The sequence below is a fragment of the Bufo bufo genome, chromosome 5 (assembly GCF_905171765.1).
Source record: "Bufo bufo chromosome 5, aBufBuf1.1, whole genome shotgun sequence".
Classification (NCBI taxonomy): domain Eukaryota; kingdom Metazoa; phylum Chordata; class Amphibia; order Anura; family Bufonidae; genus Bufo; species Bufo bufo.
The window spans coordinates 121089311-121107751 of NC_053393.1; the positions used below are offsets into that span (position 1 = coordinate 121089311).

Genomic DNA, 18441 nt, shown 5'->3' on the forward strand with positions numbered 1-18441 from the left:
CTGTGAAGGGCCTGATCTGTAGGCTTTAAGGCCTTTCACAGGTATATTCCAATGTAGGCCAGCAGGTGGCAGGACTACATTGGAATATACAGAATTTTGTATTTAGCGTGTATTTAAATCTGACGGTTGTAGGCCTTAAACTATAAAACCATGCTTTTATTTTTAATTTTTTGCCCTATTTTGGAATTTTTGTTCATCTTTCCACTACATTATATGCAATATTAAATGGTGCAATTAGAAAGTACAACTTGTCACTCAAAAAAACAAGCCCTCATGTTGCTATGTCAATGAAAAAATAAAAAAGTTATGGCTCCGAATAGCCAGCGAGAGAAAAAATGGAAAATTGCCATGTCAGGAATAAGTTAAAGGGATTCTGTCACCTCTTTTTACCCTATAGAGATGCGGACATGCACGGCTAGATCGCCGCTAGCATGTCCGCAATATACCTGTCCCATAGCTCTGTGTGGTTTTATTGCGGGGAAAAAAAAGATAGAGATATATATATATATATATATATATGTAAATCAGCCTGGTAAGGAGCCCAATGGGGCTGTACTAACCGTTCTGGAGCCCAGCCACGCCCCCCCTGTGATGGAGCCCAGCACCGCCTATATCCACAAATCTCCTCCTTGCTCAAAAAGTCAGATCGCCGCAATCTCGCGCATGCGCAGTGCCGGCATAGTGTTCCTTCCCTCTGCTGGCATCAGCCTCAGGGAAGGAACTGCGCATGTGCAAGCTTGCGCATCGCGAGATTATGGCGATCTGACTTTGTGAGCAAGGAGGAGATTCGTGGATACAGGCGGTGCTGGGCTCCATCACAGGGGGGGCGTGGCTGGGCTCCAGAACGGTTAGTACAGCCCCATTGGGCTCCTTACCAGGCTGATTTACTAATATATATATATATATATAATTTTTTCCCCGCAATAAAACCACACAGAGATATGGGACAGGTATATTGCGGACATGCTAGCGGCGATCTAGCCGTGCATGTCCGCAGCTCTATAGGGTAAAAAGAGGTGACAGAATCCCTTTAAAACTCAACACAGAAAACAGAATTAATCATCTTTCTTCCAAGTAGCTCAGTCCCCCCACCAGACCTATCATTACACTTTAACAGCACCACGCTTTCTCCAGTCTCATAGGTCTGCTGCTCCAGGCGTCCAAACCCTTAGCTTCACTTGTTGCTTTCAACTCGAGAATATCGCTCGCATTTCCTCCTTCCTCACCCCCGAGTCAACTAAAATGCTTGTGCAAGCCCTCGTCATCTCCCATCTGGACTACTGCAACATCCTCCTCTGTAGCTACCCATCTAGCACTCTTGCTCCCCTCCAATTTTTCTTCCAATCCGCTGCGGGTTAATCCACCTCTCCCCTTGTTTATTCTCTGATTTATTTTTTTCCCCTCTGCCAATCCCATCACTGGCTCCCCATTGCCCAGCAAATTCTTTTTTTAAAATCCGATTGTTTTTATTGAGCAATTTTAAAGAAATAAAGAGAAAAAACCTTCTCCCCCACCCCTCCCCCCTCTGCTCCCAAATGTCCTACATCAGAGGAGAAAATCTCCAAAAGTCTCTGAAAAGAAAAATCCGAACATGAAAAGCAGTTTTAACTCCAATCCGCTCTTACCCAGATGCACAGTTCACATTGGTGTAGTACATATATCAAATCTTCCGTTCAACCCATATGATAGCATATTACAAGATAAAGTAATAAAACACATGTAGCACATCAACCCCTCAACTGCTAGTATGACCGGGGCAGTTCATTCACCACCTCCCACTCAGATCAACCTACAATCTCAATGTTAATCTACAATATTATAATGTTGCATCCATCTGCCCCAAATCTTCTCAAACTTTTTGAGGTTGTTCCTCTTCTGGTATACAAATCTCTCCATTTGCAACAGGGTGTGAACCTTATTTACTAGTTCCCTAACCTCAGGAGGATCAGGATCCACCCAATGATACGCTATCACCTTCCTTGCCTGATACAATATGCGAATAATCGTTAATTTATGTTCAGCCGGTAATGATAAAGTTTCAACACATCCAAGTACACACAACCTGGCGGTGATTACTATGTGTGTCTCAAACCCCTTTTGTAGTACATCCGTCACTCCCCCCCCCAGTACCTCCTCAGCCTAGGGCAGTTCCACATAAGGTGTATCAGCGTAGTATTGGGCATCGCACACCTTGGACACAAGTTGTCTAATCTGTACCCCATTTTCCTTAGGAGAGCAGGTGTCCAATAAACATATGCAACAATAGCAACTGTGACATTCTGTGTGCTTCACCCACCGCTAGATCAGTAAACCCTTCTAACACTGTGTGCCACTGGTCTTCCGTCAAGTCTGTTATAGCTTTCCGCCATTTATCATACAATCAGAGAGGCTGTTTTTAAAATTGCATTTCCATAAGACTACTGTAGTGCAGCGATATTACCCCACTAGTGGATCCCCCAGAGCTCGCCAGATCTATAATCGTATGTTTGGAGGCCAGTTTAATCCCCTCTACTTTTCCTTGGGAATTAATAGCATGCCGAAGCTGCAAATATAGGTAAAATTGGGAGTGTGAAAGCTGAAACTCACATTGTAATTGGGCATAGGCTTTCAGAGTATCCCCATCGTAGAGCTGATGTATGTGCGTAAGTCCATATTGTCTCCAAGTCTGAACATTGGATACTTTATGCAATTCTGCATACATGAGATTGGGCCAAATTACGGTAAACTTAGTGTAACTTTGTATCCCTGCTACTTTCCTCGCTTTCCACCAAACTTTATGGATTACCCGAAGTATCGGAATGTCGTTCCCTGCTTTATCCAGGGATACATCCTCTAATGCTGTTATTAGTTTCTTACCCCCCACTAGAACTTGCGTCATTCGCCCCACCTTATTAATGTCCTCGTCCATCCCCCAACCCCGCAGATGTTGAAGTTGGGCAGCCAAATAATAAATCCAAGGGTCTGGAGCCCCAAGTCCCCCCATCTGTTTTTGGTCGGCAAAGCGTAGCCAATTTTATGCGCGGAACCCCTCTCTTCCATATTAAGTCCCTAAATACGGCATTAACCGTGACAAAGAATCGGGCGGGGACCCATATAGGTGCATTATGCAGCAAGTATAGGAGTTGTGGCATTAGGATCATTTTCAGAAGGTTGACCCTTCCTATTACTGAGTGGCAATTTGGTCCAAGTCTGTACCTTCTGCTGAAATCTCTGCATCAACGGGGTTAAATTCAGTCTTTCATAGTCTCTGACATCAATGGTAACCTGGACACCTAAATATTTTAAAAGACTTGACAAGTTGCAAGCCTTCTGTTGAGCGGTAATCATTGCCGCTGTCGGCAGAGAGCAGCATCAGCACAGACTTTGACCAATTAATGCTCAGACCTGACAGGCTGCTGAATCCATTAATAATGCTCATGGCTGCCGGAAGAGAGGAGCTCCACTCGTCTAGGAATAGAAGCATATCATCAGCGTAAAGAGCTACTTTTTCGATAAGCCCGTTTATATCGAAAGCCCTGAACTTCCCGCGCTTCCCTTAGCGCCGCTGCCAGGGGCTCAATTGCTATTGCAAAGAGTAAGGGTGACAGGGGCACCCCTGTCTAGTCCCTCTATGCAATTGCCCAGCAAATTCAGTTCTAGATACTAACCACTGAAAACCCACCTCTTCAGGAAAGCATACAATAAGCAGGCTGCCACCACACAAGTGTGCAGCTTTTAGGGTCCATTCACACGTCCGTGAATGTGTCCGTACCCGTTCCGCAATTCTGTGGAACGGGTGCGGACCCATTCCTTCTCTATGGGGGCGTAATGGATGTGGAGAGCACATTATGTGCTATCCGCATTTCCGGAGCGCGGCCCCGATCTTCCGGCCCGCGGCTCCGGAAAAAAAAGAACATGTCCTATTCTTGTCCGCAATAGGAATAGGCAGTTCTATGGGGGGGGTGCTGGCCGGGTGTATTGCGGATCCGCAATGCACTACGGATGTGTGAATGGACCCTTACTCTCACCTACTGTGTCTTTCCCTTGTAGATTGTAAGCTCTTGCGGGCTCCTCTATACCAGTGTGTTGCTAAGCTCATGCACATTTTACTTGTATTATGTTTGGATACCCCCTCTTAGATGTACAGCGCCATGAAATGAATGAATTAAATATATTTAATGAAATAAATAATAATCAAACAACAGTTCGGGGAAACTTGCTGCATATGGGACAACAAAGCCAACGGATGGTCACTGCACCTCTGCTAACAAAGTTGCATCAGCAGAAAAGGCTTTGATTTTCATTGCAGTTTTGGAATTTCACCTCCCCTGATTGGCAAAGAGTTGTCTTCTCCGATGAGTCACATTTTCTGCTTCATCAAATGGATGGACGTTGGGGTGTTAGGCGAGAAACATCAGAGAACAAACACCTTACAACCATTCGTGGAAGAACACAAGCTGTGGCATTCTCCAGACCTACTCATCTATGTGGAAGACATGGTGAACCGATTGGGTATAAATCCATCTTTGCTGATCCGGTACACTCATACATGCTGTTCGTCTTCCCTGGGTTGGATGGGATTTTCTAGCAAGACAATGCGACATGTCACACAGCTGGAAATATCTGACATTGGTTGGAAGAACATGACCAAGACTTCCAAGTACTACCTTGGCCCCCTAACTCCCCAGACTTGAATCCGGTTGAGCATCTGTGGGACCACCTCGTGCGTCGTGTTCGCTCTATGGATCCTCCCCATGCCCCTCTAGCAGCTGTGGGAGGCTCTGCAGTCAGCATGGCTCCAGATACCTGTGACAACCCACCAGGACCTTATTGAGTCACTCCCAGCCCGTCTAGCTGCTGTCCACGCTGCACACTGCGGTTACTCTAGTTATTAGCTGGTCGTCATAATAATGTGACTCGACTGTGTATATGGGAGCTAAATATGGGCACCTCAAGTCACAAGCGCTTGTCCGCATTGATGCGTTGTGTAAAAGTGCACAAATGATAGAGTGCATCAAGCAAAAGTAGAGTTGCCACCAGTGTCCCTCTGGTGTTAATGGTAATATGTTTTTTTTTTGCGTTTTTACTTTCTTAGGCAAATGACAAAGGCGACTACTTTCCTATCTGGGGAACATGTTTAGGATTTGAGCAGTTGACCGTACTGACAAGTGGAGAACTCCTGCTAACACTGACCAAAACAGAGGACATTTCCTTGCCTCTAAACTTTACTGAAAGTAGGTAAATTGTGTAGAATGGTATGTCGTATGGTTGTAATTATACATGCACCGCTGCTACAAAGGGGACGGCATGCAGTTAAACATTTAGGCTAGGACTACACTGCAACATGTGGACATATTTTGTAATGCGACATCCAGGGTGGATTTTTGTGCGATTGTTGCGTCGCAGTCACAGTGTGACATCATAGACTAGCATTATAATATATGTTGCTGGACACACGTTGCAGTGTAGTTGTACCCTATATGTCGTGTGACACATGTCGTCGTGTAGCCCTAGCCTAAAGAGGAAGGAGTGCTCGCAGTTGATCGCTGGGAGTGCCAGGAGTTGGACCCCTGCCGATCTGATATTGATTACCTATCCAGAGGATATTATACCACTACAAAATCCCGTGTATATATATATATATATATATATATATTTTTTTTTATATATGTATGGACAGTGAGTGTGTTTTTGTAACCTTCTTTAAGGAATTGGGTTAATTAACTTTTGTAGCGCTCCCTTAGCAACACGCTAACTGAGCATTGCTTGTGATGACTACCTGTAAGATTTAGAAACAGGCCCCTCAGCCTGCCTCTCCTCTCTCTGCCTTAGCTGCTGCCTCCCTACATGTGTACTATGTCATATAAAAAGCTAAGCTTTTACAATTCTCCCTGCCTATTTGATCTTCTGCCACCGCTGATCTCTGGCAGCAGCGTTCCCCAGGGTTTAGCTCTGACAGTAGGAATGTAGAAAAACAATACACCTATTGCCATAACTGTACTGTCTTCTTGTATAGCCACTTTCAATGCTTACTCACGGAGTGCATAATTAACATTTAAATTGTGTGTGTATGTGTATATATATATATATATATATATATATATATATATATATATATATATATTGCTGAGTGTATTCTTCCCTCAGGGGGACACCTGTAGGCACAGGCCACTGTGCCTATGGGTAAATCTGGCACCTACAGTAAGAGCTGTCTTCTTTGTGTTATGCCATCTTGATATAAGCCATCATTGAAGACCTAACTGTCCCGCTTTTAACACATTTAAATGATAAAACTGTAGGGAATTACATTTTTTTTTTATGCTGCATTTATATTCTAGATGTATTAAAAAGCAAATTATTCCAGAACATTCCGCGGCCATTGTATAAAGCCCTCTCCAGCCTGCCTTTAACCGCAAACTTCCATGACTGGAGCCTCTCTATGCAGGTAAGTTCTAGATAATGCTGTGTTAAGCTTATGCTCTTATTTGGATTGATCGTTTAGGATATTTTTAGCTTAGACTACTTTCACACTAGCATTTTTGGCTTTCAGTTTGTGAGATCCATTCAGGATCAGTTTTGCCCTAATGCATTCTGAATGGAAAAGGATCCGCTCAGAATGCATCAGTTTGCCTCCGATCAGTCTCCATTCCACTCTGGAGGCGGACACCAAAACGCTGCCTGCAGCCTTTTGCTGTCCGTCCTGGGATGCAGAGCGAGACGGATCCATCCTGACACACAATGTGAGTCAATGGGGATGGATCAGTTTTCTCTGGCATAATAGAAAACGGATCCGCCTCCCATTTGCTTTCAGTGGAGTTCATGACTGATCCGTCTTGGCTATGTTACAGATAATACAAATGGATCCATTCATGCCGGATGCATGCAGTTATATTATTGTAACGGATCCGTTTTTGCAGATCCATGACAGATCCACCCAAAACGCGAGTGTGAAAGTAGCTTTAGTGTCAAACGCATACTTTTCCATTACATAGCAAAATGAATGGCTAACTATATTAATAGGATGATTGATAAAGCATTGATCAGTGAGGAATCGGCACCACTCTTGTCTATTGGATACATCTGATATTGCAACTGAACCCTATTTGAGTTCTAGGGGGCTGAGCTGCACTATCGGACACAGCCCTTGGTCAAGAGTAGTGTGCTTTCTGGGGACAGGCCCTTATTTCTCTAATACCAGAAATCCCTTTAAAGGAGTTGTCCCAGAATGACAGCTTATCACCTATCTGCCAGAGTGGTGATAAATGCCCCTAATTTCATAGACTTTAATTGGAGCGGCAGTGTGCATGCCCGTCCGCCACTCCATTAAAACAGCCTAATGTATTGTGATTGTCCATATTGCTTCCTTTGCTGGCTGGATTCATTTTTCCATCACATTACACACTGCTTGTTTCCATGGTTACAGACCACCGTGCACTTCATCAGTGGTGGTTATGCTTGCACACTATATGAAAAAGCGTCAGCCTCTCTGGTTGCCGGGACCATGGGAGCGCACATAGGCTAGGGATTTTTCCTATAGTGTGCAAGCACGACCACCACTGATGGATTGCAGGGTGTTCTGTAACCATGGAAACGAGCAGTGTATAATGTGATGGGAAAATGAATCCAGGCAGCAAAGGAGGCAATATGGACAATCACATTACATTAGGAAGTGCCTTGTATTAACTTTCTCTACATGATAAATGCAACTTACTGAAGTGAGACGACCCCTTTAATGATTGCCAATCGATAATATAGAAAGTCAGTTGCCATTCGTTTTAGCTTCATTTGTGTGAGGCCACTTGCGCACAAATTGCGGGCCGCAATGTACGAACACCAACCGCGGGGCAGCCGTAGCGGATCGCGGACCCATTCACTTTAATGGGTCTGCGATTCCCCCCCCCCCCCCCGTTCCGCAAAAAGATAGGACATGTCCTATCTTTTTGCGGAACGGAAGTATGGGACAAAACCCCACGGAAGCACTCCATAGTGCCTCCGTAAGGTTCCGTTTCGTGATTCCATTCCGCATCTCCGGATTTGCGGACCCATTTAAGGGAATGGGTCCGCATCCGTGATGCGAAATGCCCACGGAACGGCGCCCATGTATTGCGGATCCGCAAATGCAAATGCAGTCCGCAATACGGCCGCGGAGCGCACACGTTCGTGTGAAAGAGGCCTGAAGCAGTTGTTGGTACTGACTGTAAAAGAAAAATCGTGCAATTATTCAAACACATACAGTCTCAATATTGTCAGCACATCCTTGTTAACATGAATTGATGTGCAGCTAACAGCTTAGGAATTTTATACCCCCATAAAAGATGCGATCAGCCGGAAAAACATTTTTGTTTTACATGTGGCAATGAGCAGAGGAATGTTTGTTCACCCATACACCGGCCCCTGTGTTAAAGGGCATCTGTCAGCAGATTTGTACCTATAAAACGGGCTGACCTGTTACATGTGCGCTTGGCAGCTGAAGACATCTGTGTTGGTCCTATGTTCATATGTGCCCGTATTGCTGAGAAAAATGAAGTTTTAATATATGCAAATGAACCCCTAGGAGCAACGGGGGCGTTAGCGTTACACCCAGAGGCTCTGCTTTCTCTGTAACTGCCGCACCCTCTCCACTTTGATGGGACGAGACAGTGAAAACATCATCACACCTGGTCCTTTCAAAACTGAAAACACTGAGCCTATAGGAGTAATGGCAACGCCCCCGTTGCTCCTAGATGCTCATTTGCATATTTTTCAACTTTAATTTTTCTCATCAATGCGGGCACATATGAACATGGGACCAACGCAGATGTCTTCAGCTGCCAGGCGCACATGTAACAGGTCAGACAGTGTCATAGGTACAATTTACTCTCGTTAGTGCAGTCTCTCCCCACTGAAATTATGTGCAATGACAGGACTGAAAGTGCCCCACAAATCAGTGTCTTGAGGCCTTACTGATGTATAACATTGTGGGAAGAATCCCGTTTTATGTTGTAAATCTTACATGGAGGGAGGAATACATAGAGCATAGTTGTCAATATTCATGTAAAACCCCTAATTTCAGTTAAAAAAAAAAAAAAACAGCATCTAGTTAGAATTTGACTGCATTTTGGTAAATTTGGAATATATTTTTGACAGCTATTAGTAGTTAATTGGACTTGTGTTAATGACTTCAGTATTGTTAGTAGTCCCTAGTCACTTGGAGCCATTTTTTAACAAAGCAATGGAATTGATCATCTAAACTGCTGGCACAAGGGTGGGGGGAGAGAACTGCTGGCACAAGGGTGGGGGGAGAGAACTGCTGGCACAAGGGTGGGGGGAGAGAACTGCTGGCACAAGGGTGGGGGGAGAGAACTGCTGGCACAAGGGTGGGGGGAGAGAACTGCTGGCACAAGGGTGGGGGTAAACAATAAATTGTTCAGAGCACTGATGCAATTCAGGCTATGTAAACACTCCAAGGCGAGAACAGACAATGGGCCCCTATTGCAGGAGGGGGGAGTATCGTTATTTAAAATGTAACTTTTAATAAGGTCAAAAAATATCAGATTAATAAAACTCACTACATAAATAAGACATACATACACATAGGGACCAAAGGAATGGTACCCGGCTGGTAAAGACAAAATACTGTTCCGTCCGGGGGGACGTGAACAGTCTTACCAGACCCTTTGTAGGTAGTGGGAGAGGTCCTCGGATAAAGGAGACAGGAAACGTGATGACCAAGCCGTTCGGGAATGGGTGCTGTAACAATGGAACCGTGCAGTGGAGCACTAGGAGGATTCCTAAGCAAGCCCTGCCTAAGGTGAAGGGGGCTATTATACTGCTACCTATCTATACGGAGCACTCGCCTTGAAAAAGACGACCCCGTCCGGTAGCCTGTCCCTAAGGTGGACCTTACCCTACAAACTACAGAAGTTATGCCAGTGGATTGTTGATAAAGGTGCTTCCAAAGGTCTCCCGACGTGGCACGTTTCTGTCCGTGACTCTTCAGGGAAAGACTGCAGGAAGACAGGAGGGTAGCGAGCCACAGGTATCTGGCCTGGGGCTCAATAGCACACTGGAGAAAGAGAGACAAGCTGGGAAGCCTGTGTGCTGCTATCCTGGTGTAGGATGCAGTATTACACTGGAGGGGTAGTCCAGTGCTGGACGGTCCGGGAGACACAGTGGTCCCAGGCAAATGAGACCCTTCTGGTTGGGGGTAGCAATGCAATGAACCAGCCGCAGTGATGTACCCTAGTAATGGGTTTTAAATAATCGCGCCCCAGGTCCTTCGCCCCTCCCTCTCAGTTGCGTCATCGCAGTGTCACGCCTACCTGAAGCGCCGCTCCTACCCGGTCACGTGACCCCAGCGTCAGAGAGCCTGCGCCGAGGCAGCATCCACAGGGCAAGAGGCAGACGCCGTCAGTGACGTCACACGTCGGCAACATCACGTGAGATGGGCGGGAGCGTGATGGGAGATGGGCGGAGTCCGGGATCATACAGCCAATGGTCAAATGGTCTGATGATCATGTGGGACGCACAGGGTATGCGTCACCATTGATGGTAAACAAAGTAGTAAAGCCTAGAAACGGCTAATGGCATTTGGTGCAGGAGTCATAGGCAGACAGGTGATCAATGCAGCGAATTGCTGCCGGGGGGGGGAAAGGGGGTGTGCAACCCCCGGCAGAGTGACATGAGATCAAAGCTTTTATATATGTCCCGATAACACGGATAACCCTGCAATCGGGAACAGTTGCTGGTATAAAAAAGGCGCTCTACAGATTAGGAGCGCGCATGGAGAAGGCAGGTGCAATCAGGTTGTGCATCTGCTTTTGCCGCCACAAGGACCCCATGCTCGTAGCGGTGTAGGCCAGCATGGATCCATGTGCAGCAAGGTGTATACCAGCCTAACCGTATGCGCAGAAAAATATAAAGGCAATGTGCATGAAGGGTACGCAGGCGCAGGCTAAGGCAGAAGGCCCTAATTGTTGATTAACGTGCATGTTGCCCTTGATGTAACATCCGGGCCACAGCGGCAGCAGCATGACAGAGAATGAAGACAGCAGCTCATGAATAGATGAACAATTATACATACATACAGAGCCGAAGATCATCCATCAAACAGCGGCATTGTGGCGGCAATTACCCCCCGGTTTCCCTGCCACTTGATTTTTCAGAGGAAGCAGGAGTAGTTCAATCTCTCGTTCATGCCCAGGGGTGCCGCTGTTTTAAGATTGAAGATCCAACGCGCCTCACGTTGGAGGAGGCTCTTATCCCAGTCCCCCCCTCTTGGAGGGGGTTTCACGAGATCGATGCCCATGAATTTCAACCGGGCTTTGCCATTATGGTCGGTGTGCACATGTTTAGACACCGGGGTGTCCCTTTTGTGTGTCACATCCCCCATGTGCTCACCGATCCTCCTCCGAAATTCCCGTATGGTCTTGCCAACGTATTCCAGCCCGCATTCACAGAGGATGCGGTACACCACTCCTCTGGATTTGCAATTGATAAAATGCGGGATGGAATACGCTTTGCCAGTGACCGTACTGGTGAAAGATTTGGTAGTCAAAATGTGTTTGCAGGCAACACACCTGCCACATCTATGGCTACCTACCAAATTGCACCGCAGCCATGATAAGTTTTTGCTAACAGATGAAAAATGACTGTGTACGAGTTTGTCACGCAAATTCGCACCGCGTCTGTATGTTATCTGCGGGCTGTCCCCCACTATATCCAGAAGGTCGGGGTCCATTTTCAGGATCCCCCAATGGCGTCGTAGGATGTCCCTGACCTGGCTTGACCCTCTGTCAAAGGTAGTGATAATGCGGGACAGTTTGGTGGTGGGCGTGTCTGGCTGTTTCTTAATCAGTAGAGAAGGTCTCTGCCGTGCCAGGGCCACCTTGTAGGCTGCTCTTAGGATATAGTCCGGGTACCCCCTTTCCGCAAATCTGACCCTTAGGTCAGCTGTTTGTGCTACAAAGTCCTTTTTGTCAGAACAATTTCTGCGCAGGCGAAGGTACTGCCCTCTAGGTATTCCCCTCCTGAGTGGGAGAGGGTGACTGCTCTCCCATCTCAGGAGAGAATTTGTCGCGTTAGGTTTTCTATGAATCGAGGTGTCCACTTCGCTCCTATCATTCCTGGAGATTGTGATATCCAGAAATGGTAGGCTGGTTGGGTGGGTCTCGTATGTAAACCTCATGCCGATCTCGTTCTGATTTAAACGGGATACAAACGACTCAAATTGGGAGGGGCTCCCGTTCCAGGTGATGAAGATATCACAAGGGTGGGGGGAGAGAACTGCTGGCACAAGGGTGGGGGGAGAGAACTGCTGGCACAAGGGTGGGGGGAGAGAACTGCTGGCACAAGGGTGGGGGGAGAGAACTGCTGGCACTGGGGGATAGTGGAACTGATGCACTTGGGCTGATCGCACAGGGGGGAACGAAGGGTGTTTGGGTCTGATGAGTTTTTATAAAGGAAAACAGTCTATTAATTCTTTTTTTTATTATTAGATTAATCAAGTAATCATAAAAAATAATCGTTAGAATACTCTATTTCTAAAGTAATCATTTGCTGCAGCCCTACAGCGGACACATTCTGTGTTTTTTCCGGGCTGAGCACGATCGTGTGGTTCTCAGCACTTTATGCCTGCACTGTTCATGTCTGTTCACGTTTCCTTTTTCTGCATTTTATCTATAGAACTTTACAGCAAATGCGAAGCTGAGAAAATTCTACAACGTCCTGTCCACCAACTTTGATGGTGTCCTGGAATTTATCTCTACGTTTGAAGGTATTAAACAGTGTCATGAAAATAGGACTGCAGTTCAAATAAGACGCTTCCAGTGCCAAGTGCCTCTACTGCTTAAATCGGTGTTCTGAGTAATCAAAAAGTATACATCTCCATTTTATATATCGATTGAATTTCAGAGCCTTTAGTTCATCTCCTGGGTATTTCTATACTGTATGTATGAACTCAGCCGTAGTATAAAATAACAGTCTAAAGTCGGAGGCATACTGGGTACAGTGTGGGTCCATAGACCTTCGTGATGCCATATTATGATTTAGTGCAACCTAAAGGTGTACAAAGCCACAATGTGGCGATGTGCATGAGGCCTAATGCTCTTGAGACTATTACTCAATGTATATGTGACGATGTAAGGCTACTTTCACATCTGAGTTTTTGCTGGATTCGTCAGGGGATCAGCAAAAAACGCATCCGGTCAATAATACAACGTCTGCAAACCGTTCAGAACGGATGCGATTGTATTATCTCCAAAATGAACAAGACGGCACTAAAACCATTGCAAGTCGACTGGCGCCGGATCTATATATTTTTTTTTTCCGTGTCCAAAAAAAAAACCCTGATCTGACACCATTGACTTGCATTGTGTTTCATGCCGGATTCGTCTTGCTCAGTATACTATGATGCTTGCAGCGTTTTTGTGTGCGTCATGGTAACGCAATGCATTCTGATGCACTCTGTTCAAGTTCGTTCAGTTTTGTCCCCATTGAAAATAAATGGGGAGAAAACCGAAGCGTTTTGCTGCGGATTTGAGATCCTGTGACGGATCCCAAAACCGTACAGCAAAACGCTGATGTGAAAGTAGCCGAAGTCTAACTTTCAGCACAATGTGAGGGAACGGCCCATGTGACTGATTATCCTATTAATGTCTTGTATGTTCTGCCATATTGTATTTTGCAGCTTATGATTACCCTTTTTACGGAGTCCAGTGGCATCCTGAAAAAAATCCATTTGAATGGAAAAAAACCTCCGATATTTCCCATACTGCAGAAGCTGTCCAAGTGGCTTTTTATATGGCGGATTTCTTTGTTAATGAAGGTAAAAACATCATAGAAAAATAGGGCCGCATATCTAGGTCACTGCCTCAGTTTATGAATTTGCAGTCACTGCCGTGGCTCTCATGACGGCTGTGTATCTCAGCATGTAAAATATATCCACGCAGATCAGTGGCACTTTTTATTACCATTGGGGAAAAACCCAACTTCCAAAACTTCATATGCAGTGTGTGGTTTTAGCAGCAGCACATCACCATGTTTTCTGCTCCTTTAAACCGTGCCTGACAGAACCCATTGACTCTAATGGGTCTGTCATGATGATCGGCGTTTTACCAGGTAAAATAGTGTGTAATCTGTGCCACCATCATGGACAACCAGTGGCCACATTCCTTGAGCTGACTACATGGGGGGGGGGAAGATTTTTCTGGTGATCAATTGTGACTATTGAGGAAAGAAGATGTGCCCTGACAGCATCAATGGGGAATGGGATACAGAGAGGTACGTGGTACCAGAGATACTTTTCTGCCAGATCTCCATTTTAGCCAAAAGAGGAGCAAATAGGGCCATGAGCAGTGCCAGCATCCTCTCTATTAACGCTGTATGTGCTAGCCACACATATGGAGACGAGCTGTCCACAGTGGTCAACTTCTTTTTCTAGATCAGGGGTCGGCAACCTCCGGCACTCCAGGAGCATGCTGGGATTTGTAGTTTCACAACAGCTGGATTGCCAAAGCTTGCTGATCCCTGCTCTAGATGGTGACCATCTGGGTCAGCACAGGAGCATGGGGATCCAGCAGTGTGACTTCTACCAAGCTTATATTGCTGCAATAATTCTTTAGTTTTTTCCTCGCTGCATTGATAGAACCTATCGACATCTTGTGTTTTTTTTTTTTTTTTTTTTTTTTTTTTTTTTTGTGGGTTGAGTTCTATTTATCATGAAAATGAAAAGGTAGATCCAGCTGTCAATGGCACTCATAAAATACGTTCTTTATTCGTAAATACATTAAATGCATAGGCCTTGAAGTGCAAGATGCCAAACAGTGGAGAAGACCGTTTCACGCTGGCTGTGCGTCCCCAGGCCTCCAGCCTCGGTAATGCAGGCAGTGCGAAAGGGCCGTCACCTCTTTGGATATGTCGTAGCAACACGTCAAAGGTCTTTTTCGGTGGGCATCTGAGTGCTGGGACCTCCACCAATCGCTACTGTGAGAAGAGAGAAGTGCTTGCATACCACCCTCTCCTTCCTCACTACAGGACCCATCGATTTTCAAATCACTTCCTCTCCTGCAGCTAGGGGAGAGAGCGCGAAATGCAAGCACTTGTCTCTCCTTATTCTGGGGGTCTCAGTACTTGGACCACCACCGATCAAAACTTTTGATATGTCACTATGACAGATCAAAAATTTTGTGAAAGCCCAGTGACCTCTAATTTAGTGAATATCCTTTAAATCTGGGTGATTTACTGTGATACCTGGTGATATTTTTATTTTATTTTTTTGTCTTTGCAGCCAGGAAAAGTCAGCACCAGTTCTCCGATGAAGGACAAGCGCAATATCCACTAATCTATAATTACTCTCCAGTGTACACAGGAAATATTTCTGTCTTTGAGCAAATGTATTTTTTCTGAAGAAGTTTTAAAGCTGTTCTTGACATGCTACCTACCATCCATTGTGAGAAGATATTTTTGCTATGCCCATTGTATTGTTTGCAGCTAATGTGATGGCATCAAATGATTTTTCAGTCCAATCCGCATTCCCTGTTGAACGTATATCAATAGGTGTTACTGGAATTTCTTTGGAATTGTTACACTGAATGTAAACCTTCACGCACTGCGGAGGATGGCGTGTTTCTTATTAAATTATTTCCTATGTTCACTCCTGAAAACTGCTAATATTAAATGTTGACTTGAAAATTCAGGCCAACTCTTGTTTCTAGTCTACTGTATTCAATTCCTCATGGCTTAATGGTATATCCAACAAATAAAATAATGGGCATTACCAATCAATAATGTGTATATTTGTAAGGATGTGGTTTAGGTTTTACATGCTTAACATCACTGCAGCTTTCAATGCACTTTGAGTCAAAGCCAGTAGTGGATCCAGCAGGAAGGAGAAGTACAATATAAGGTTATGGTAACAGTCAGGTTTTCTGATGCAGTATTGGAAAAAAGAAGTCGTATATATATCCTATATAATTTCTCTCCTTTTATGATCAACTTCTGATTTTTGCTTCCAAAACTGCATCAGGATGACTGACCATATACTGTAGACAAAGGTATTGGGGCACACCTCTTAGGCCTCATGCACACGACCATTGTGTGCATCCGTGGCCGTTGTGCCGTTTTCCGTTTTTTTTTTTTCGCGGACCCATTGACTTTCAATGGGTCCATGGAAAAATCGGAAAATGCACCGTTTTGCAACCGCATCCGTGATCCGTGTTTCCTGGCCGTGAAAAAAATATGACCTGTCCTATTTTTTTCACGGCCAACGGTTCACGGACCCATTCAAGTCAATGGGTCCGTGAAAGAACACGGATGCACACAAGATTGGCATCCGTGGCCGTAGGTTACTTTTTATACAGACTGATCCGAAGATCCGTCTGCATAAAAGCTTTTTCATAGCTGAGTTTTCACTTTGTGAAAACTCAGAACCGACAGAATATTCTAACACAGAGGCGTCCCCATGGTGATGGGGACGCTTCAGGTTAGAATATACTAAAAGAACTGTGTACATGACTGCCCCACCTGCCAGGCAGCAGGGGCCCCCCCCCCTGTAGTTAACACATTGGTGGCCAGTTCCCCCCCCCCCCCCCCTGTAGCTAACACATTGGTGGCCAGTGCGGCCGGCCCCCGACCCCTCCCTCCCTTGTAGTTAACTCATTGGTGGCCAGTGGCCCCCCCCTGTAGTTAACACATTGGTGGCCAGTGCGGCCGGCTCCCTCCCCTGTAGTTAACTCGTTGGTGGCCAGTGGGCCCTCTCCCCTCCCTCCCCCTCCTAATTAAAATCTCCCCCCTATCATTGGTGGCAGCGGAGTGTACCGATCGGAGTCCCAGTTTAATCGCTGGGGCTCCGATCGGTAACCATGGCAACCAGGACGCTACTGCACATAGAGGCGTTCCCATGGTGATGGGGACGCTTCAAGTTAAAATATACCATCGGATTGGAGAAAACTCCGATCCGATGGTATATTAACTCCTGACTTTACATTGAAAGTCAATGGGGGACGGATCCGTTTGAAATTGCACCATATTGTGTCAACGTCAAACGGATCCGTCCCCATTGACTTGCATTGTAATTCAGGACGGATCCGTTTGGCTCCGCACGGCCAGGCGGACACCAAAACGACTTTTTTTTCATGTCTGTGGATCCTCCAAAAATCAAGGAAGACCCACGGATGAAAAAACGGTCACGGAAAAACGGAACCCCTTTTTGCGGACCGCAAAAAAATATGGTCGTGTGCATGACCTTACTCATTGAAGTTTTTCATTCAGTCCCATTGCCACAGGTGTATAAAATCCAGCCCCTAGCCTTGCAGTCTGCCTTTACAGACATTTGGAAAATAAAGAGTTGTCCTAAAAAGCTCACTGAATTCCAGCTTGCTACTGTAATAGGATGGCATGGTTGCAAAGAGTCAGTTCATGACATTTCTTCCCTGAGATGTTCCACCATCCACTGTGAATGGTGATATTGCAAAGTGGAAATGTTTAGGAACCAAAGCATAACAGCCACAAACTAAGATCCATAAAAGGCATGGTTGGGTGAGATTGTTTTATGGTGAATTCCAAGGTACCGGGAATAAATTTGCTTAAATGATGGCTAAGTGACTAAGAGATCACATACAGCTTAAAGTAAAGAAACAATCACTTAACCTGAAATCAATTCTTGGGGAAGCTCGTCACCGTTGGCCGGCACCCAAGATGGTAGATAGAAGAGACAAAGTAGTTCTCACACAGACCTCTTCTTTGAAGCTTATTTTCTGTTACATGTACAGATCCTTTATAGCTTGCACCTAAAAGGTCTCCAGTGTGCAGTACGCATGTACAGTGAACCCAGCCCTTAGGAATGCGGACTTGCGGTCATCTGTACTAGGCACCGCAGAATAAAAGGGTTTATGTGTTCGCTACATTAAAAAGTAATAAAGGGAAATAAACATTAAAATTAACCTTACAGAACAGTTTGGTATTACAGAACTTGATTCGCCTGCTGAACTCTGACCTCAACCACATAAAACGCCTTTGGGATGAAGTTGAACAGAGATTGTGAGACAGGCTCCCTGGTCCAATATCTCTGACCTCATAAATTCCCTTCTGGATGTAAGGACAAAAATTCCCACAGACGCCCTTCAAAATCTTGTAGAAAGGCTTCTCAGTAGAGTGGAAGCTGTTTTAGCTTCAAAGGGAAAGGGGGTAGGCAACTCTATATTAATGCCTATGGGATGTCCTAAAACTGTATGTGTCACCATAATTTTGTCCATACAGTGTATAAGTCCTACCGTTATTATTTTTATTTATTTTTAATCCATTTGGCTCAAAAACTGCATGAAAAAAAAAGTCACAAAAATGGTTGCATTTTTCCAAAAACGCTTTGTGTGAAAACAACTTTGAGGCCTCTTTCACACGAGCGTGACTGATTGGCTCCGGATGCGTTCAGTGAAACTTGCATCATTTTGCAAGCAAGTTCAGTCAGTTTTGTCTGCGATTGCGTTC

At 45.3% G+C, this 18441-nt stretch overlaps 1 protein-coding gene and 1 long non-coding RNA gene across 2 annotated transcripts in view; one reads left to right on the forward strand and one right to left on the reverse strand.

The window, feature by feature from the left end:
* Nucleotides 1–15658, forward strand: part of GGH (gamma-glutamyl hydrolase) — a 46640-nt gene extending 30982 nt beyond the window's left edge. The window contains exons 5-9 of the mRNA XM_040432571.1: nucleotides 5075–5213; nucleotides 6318–6424; nucleotides 12643–12733; nucleotides 13646–13783; nucleotides 15245–15658. Coding sequence (XP_040288505.1) covers nucleotides 5075–5213; nucleotides 6318–6424; nucleotides 12643–12733; nucleotides 13646–13783; nucleotides 15245–15363 — 594 coding nt within the window. The 3' untranslated portion in view covers nucleotides 15364–15658. The remainder of the gene's footprint in view (nucleotides 1–5074; nucleotides 5214–6317; nucleotides 6425–12642; nucleotides 12734–13645; nucleotides 13784–15244) is intronic.
* Nucleotides 15366–17962, reverse strand: LOC121001485. Its single transcript, XR_005779070.1, has 2 exons — nucleotides 17201–17962; nucleotides 15366–16026 (listed from the first exon to the last, which is right to left on the reverse strand). It is a non-coding gene; the product is annotated as an uncharacterized LOC121001485 (long non-coding RNA).
* Between the last annotated feature and the right edge of the window lie 479 nt (nucleotides 17963–18441).